This window comes from Malania oleifera, chromosome 10 (genome assembly GCF_029873635.1).
Source record: "Malania oleifera isolate guangnan ecotype guangnan chromosome 10, ASM2987363v1, whole genome shotgun sequence".
NCBI lineage: Eukaryota > Viridiplantae > Streptophyta > Magnoliopsida > Santalales > Ximeniaceae > Malania > Malania oleifera.
In genome coordinates this window covers 7,592,469-7,597,389 of record NC_080426.1, presented here as the reverse complement: position 1 = coordinate 7,597,389, position 4,921 = coordinate 7,592,469, and the positions used below count along the sequence as shown (strand labels likewise).

The 4,921-nt window shown below is 33.2% G+C and overlaps 1 protein-coding gene across 1 annotated transcript; it reads left to right on the top strand.

Moving 5' to 3' along the window:
• The first annotated feature begins 1,892 nt into the window (after positions 1-1,892).
• Positions 1,893-3,459, top strand: LOC131165843 (zinc finger protein 10-like). Its single transcript, XM_058123960.1, has one exon. It carries the CDS (start codon positions 2,246-2,248, stop codon positions 3,257-3,259), a length of 1,014 nt encoding a protein of 337 aa, XP_057979943.1. The 5' UTR covers positions 1,893-2,245; the 3' UTR covers positions 3,260-3,459.
• The last annotated feature ends 1,462 nt before the right edge of the window (positions 3,460-4,921 follow it).

Below are 4,921 nucleotides of genomic sequence, written 5' to 3'. Positions count from 1 at the left end.
GAGTTTCATTAATTAAATCTACACAATTTTCAAATTTCAAAAGTCATACTCCCAAACACTATATATATACCTTTATGTTTTTCATTTAATCGAGGTTCATTTAAATGGGCGCTCGATTTCAACGACGAACTTCGATTAAATGAAAAACATAAATCAAGGTTAGTTAATTAATAGTTGATACCAACCTTGACATGAAGTCCAAGTGGAACCTTCATCATATTACTGATATAACATAAATCATAATTAATTGGCAAATTGCATGTATGGCAAGGAATTCTTGTATATATATATATATATATATAGCAAACATGAAGGTATGAACGAGTTGACCGCTGGGTGACGCAATATCAAGCGCGGCCTTGACCCTTTAAATCACGGTGGGTTTAGACCAAATTTTGAGTGGGGGAGCCTGAGTTTTTTTAGTCCCCCATCACCCATCGTACCATCTTTCCCCATTTCACTCATACCGTTTGTGGTTTGTTAATTACTACTTTGCTTCTTTTTATTTCTTTATCCAACATTAATTGCTATATACTAAACTATACTATATAGCTTAAATAAATTAAAGCTAGCCAGTAGTAGCTAACTACTCCTTGGAATTGAAGCTCTCCTTTTTCTACGGAAATAACAAATTAACTAGTTGTAAAGGTCGCTGGCCACGGACTATACCTGATCTAAGCAGTCCAACATCTATATATATATATATATATATATATATATATATATATATATATAGCTAGTTACGTAGCTAAGAATTTGCATATAATATATATATGTTAAACAAAATTATGCATGCACTGACGATTTCAGAGAGAGATGTATTTAAAAAAGTCTCATTTTGACTTGCAGGGTTGACGTGAAGGAGAAGGGAAGACCTCTATACCTATCTATCCACATAAAATCCAATGAAAAATTATTTTGAAGTGTTCATATCAAGCAGGGTTTATCTTAAACAATGACATGGATATAATGTATATAATATTATTTATATATATTAGTGCATAACGAAACAATATATGACACTTGCAATGAGAATTTTCTTTCTTCTTTTTCAAAATTTCAACACTTGTTATAAAAAATTAATATTAATTGTCCATAATTCATCGATCGGCTGGCTGGGTATACATTTGCATACAAGAAATTGTAGATATATATTTAATATATGATGACAATATATACGCAACTTTATTCCATATTGTCACTTCTATTATCAATATTAGAGCAATGCGGGCTTGTGATGACACAAACCCACATGATAGGTGAGTATTTGATGCAGCAATGTGGCCTCACACAATTGTGTTCACCTGTCCCATGGACCCATGTCATCAAAAGTTTTTGTCATTCAATATTTTTCTTAATATTATTGATGTGATCAAAGTCGGTTACTATAGTTATGACTTATGATCACCCATATTTATTCTATCCTAAAATGATTATGATTATTTGTATTTATTCTGTTGCAATTATAATTTTAAAAAAATATTCAGAAATCATGAAAAGTTTCTAACCTTTTTTTTTTTTGCATGATGGCTAAGGACATGAAACTTAAGGCCCAATTTTTTGTCTAGTAGGGAAGGTGTGAATGACTAGGATGTATTTTCCAAGACTTTTTTTGTGAAGCTTACTAGTGCTAATTGGGTAATATACATATCAACTTGACAAGGGCATCAATCATCTGGATCAATTATGTGTACATTTAGTACATATATAAATATTATATTAAACTATATTATACGCGTACATATATATATATATATTGAAAGGTACAGATGGATCTAAATTTGTGGGGCCTTAGATAGGGAAATTGTCCAAAAAACTACAGCTAACAATATTGACTGTGTAACAAATATCAAAGAATAAAATCAAGTCGCAAAACACAGCCAAACGGCAACAGGGCAGGGGAAGCCGCTTCACTAAATTATTAAGAATCCAAAAGTGAAAAAGAATATCATCAGCTAGCAACCCATATCTAGGTACCAGCTAGCTCCAATTCTCCCAGCACCCCAGCAAAACCATTCCTCCAATACACGTTTTACACTCGATCCACGCGCGCAGGTACCTTTCATGTTTTCAATTTCAATACCAATATAGCCATAGCTAGCTATCTAGCACAGACAGATCAAGAGAAAGAGAAAGAGAAAGACGCGTGTGCAGCCGTAGCTAGCTTGCTCCCTTTGTCCATTTGTATATTTATGCACATCTGGTAATTGTGACCCGCCCATTAAACCCTTGCAAGCAAGCTACCATGAAAAACTCAGTCTCAAATTTTCAACTTGTTCCATTCTACTCCGGTACTGGAAGGTGGACACTACTGGACAATCAGCAGGAATTTCTGGGCGATGATCAGCACTGGATGTGGATGAACAGGAGGAAACATATGTTGGAGAAATCGTCATCGCCATCGTCATCATCACAGTTTCAGGCAGCGCCAAGCGAGTCGTGGGAAGAGCAGGCCTTTGCGGAAGACGCGGCGGGGCAGCTCGGATGGCCGCCGAGATCTTATGGGTGCAGTTTTTGCGGGAGAGAATTCAGGTCTGCTCAAGCCCTTGGCGGCCACATGAATGTTCACAGAAGGGATAGAGCCAGGCTGAAGCAATCCCCTAATAGTCCCAATGGTTCTGAAGTTCTCCAACACCATCATCATCATCATAAAAAACATCATGAAGATCATACACATATAAATAATCTGTGTAAAGCATGTTTAGTTCAAGACCCAAGTGATCATATTTGCTGCCCCAAAAGTCTTGATGCTGCTAGGGTTTCTGCCGCTGCTTCGTCTCAAGCCTACGTAGCACAGAATTTTGGGGATAAAAAATATTCATATGCTGGCTCTACCTCTTCTTCTTCTTCTTGTTATTCTTCACTTCAGAATATTGTTCATGAACACAATCACAAGGGAACCCTTTTTGCTGCTCCTCCATCTTGGTCGGATTCTGTGGTAGTGAAAGCGCCAAGTACTACTTCTTCAACCCATTATAATATTGATCAAAAGGCAAATGTTGTGAGTAAGAAACCTAAGACTGGAAGACCAGTTAATGCCTCGTCGATAGTAAGGCCAGTGTGGATGATCAACCCATGTTCCATTAATTATGAAAGACAGAATATTGCCATTCTCCAATCTGAGACGTCGACACAGAGGTACGAGACCAGCAGTAGCAGTAGTTCAGCAGGTACCACCATGGAGGCCTTGGATCTGGAGCTTAGGCTTGGGACTCATCCACCAAGGGTGAAGTTGCTGCCTACCTACCTAGCTAGCTAGCTAGCCATAAGAGTACAACAAATTAATTAAGCACACCTTCTGCTTGATTTATTAATTATATTAAACTAATGTTGTTCTTTTGTTCTGATCCGTTGCCCTGGATCTTGTATTGGCTGATTAGATGGCAATTAAACACGCCTCGTGTACGTTTACTTATTTTAAATTTGAATCGAATCAGTGAAAAGCCCAACTTTCATACATGTTGCACTTAACTGTTAAGCTCTAATTTTAGGCATCTCTTTTATTTTTTATTTTCATTTTATTCCTTTGGCTATTTTTGGCATGCACTGCTATCGCAGATTGGTCACTTGGTTGGATCATACATGGTAGATTATTAATTAATTAAGAAGGTGATTGACTGCAGCATACATACACCTGTTACGAGTATGAGATTAAATTGCATACTTTCTAGTGATCAATATATTATATATGTATACATTTCAGCTTCAGCTAGATGAAGCACCATGAATTGAAGATTGAAAACTTAACCATATACCTTTTGGCACCTACAAATGGAACAAAATCCAATATAATGAACAAGTTCAGTATTCAAGCATGTACTTCTTCATTTAATTTTTTACAATATTCCATTAATTCCACTTTCACCTTACTAACACGGCTAAGCAAGCAAATGTGACATAAATTAATTAGGTTAAAATCCAACAACACCCCCAATTTTTTAAAAATGATACTCCACCCGTGTTTTCAAAAACTACCAAAAAACCCTCTGAGATTCAATTTTGTTGACAAAATGAACTTTCCATTAGTTGATAGTTAGTCAACCAGTAAGTATATGTGAAAATTTTAATTTTAGTCATAATAAAATAATATTTTAAAATAATATGTTTAATAAGTTAAATTGAAAAAAAAAATGATCAATATAATCTCTTGAAAACTAAGTAAGTGACTCAAAGACCTAACTAAGTTTCAAATTAATTGGTCTATCTGATCCAATCATTTTGGATCAACTAATTGAAATTTGCATAACAAAAAAATTCTATTATTATTCCCAATTTTTTTAAAAAAATATTAGAAAATAAAAATTACTAGTAAATTACAAAATATCTAATAATTATAATACTAAAAAATGTAACGGTTAAACATATCATAAAACAAATAAAACATGGTTCAACATTTTTAAATTCAAGTAACTTATCAAATTGTAGTGTTAAAAAAAGATAAACTAAAACTTTAAAATTCATTCTTTATAAATTAAAATTATAAAATTAGATGTTAGTTTTTTTGCTTGTAAAAATATGAATGCTAAATAAATAACAAAAACTCAAATTTATATTAATTGGTTGACCGAAACAATTCACTGACTTAACCTAGTTCTATTTGAATTGTTATGTTATTAAATACGATATTCGACAAGACTCAAAAGGTAAGCTACAATTCAACAAACCATCCAATTCAAGCCTATTTTTTAGACTATATATATTTTATTTTTTTAAAGATATATTTAGTAATTTAATTTTCATGAAATATACATATAAAATATTTTGTAACAATATAATTATTTTAGTATTTTCTATAACTTATTATTTCTTTATTGTATTTTTTAAAAAAATAATTTAATATGTTGTCGTACTAACATCAACTGATTGACTCGGTCAACTAATGGAGGATTTACTTTGTCAATAAAATTAAATTTCAGGGGTT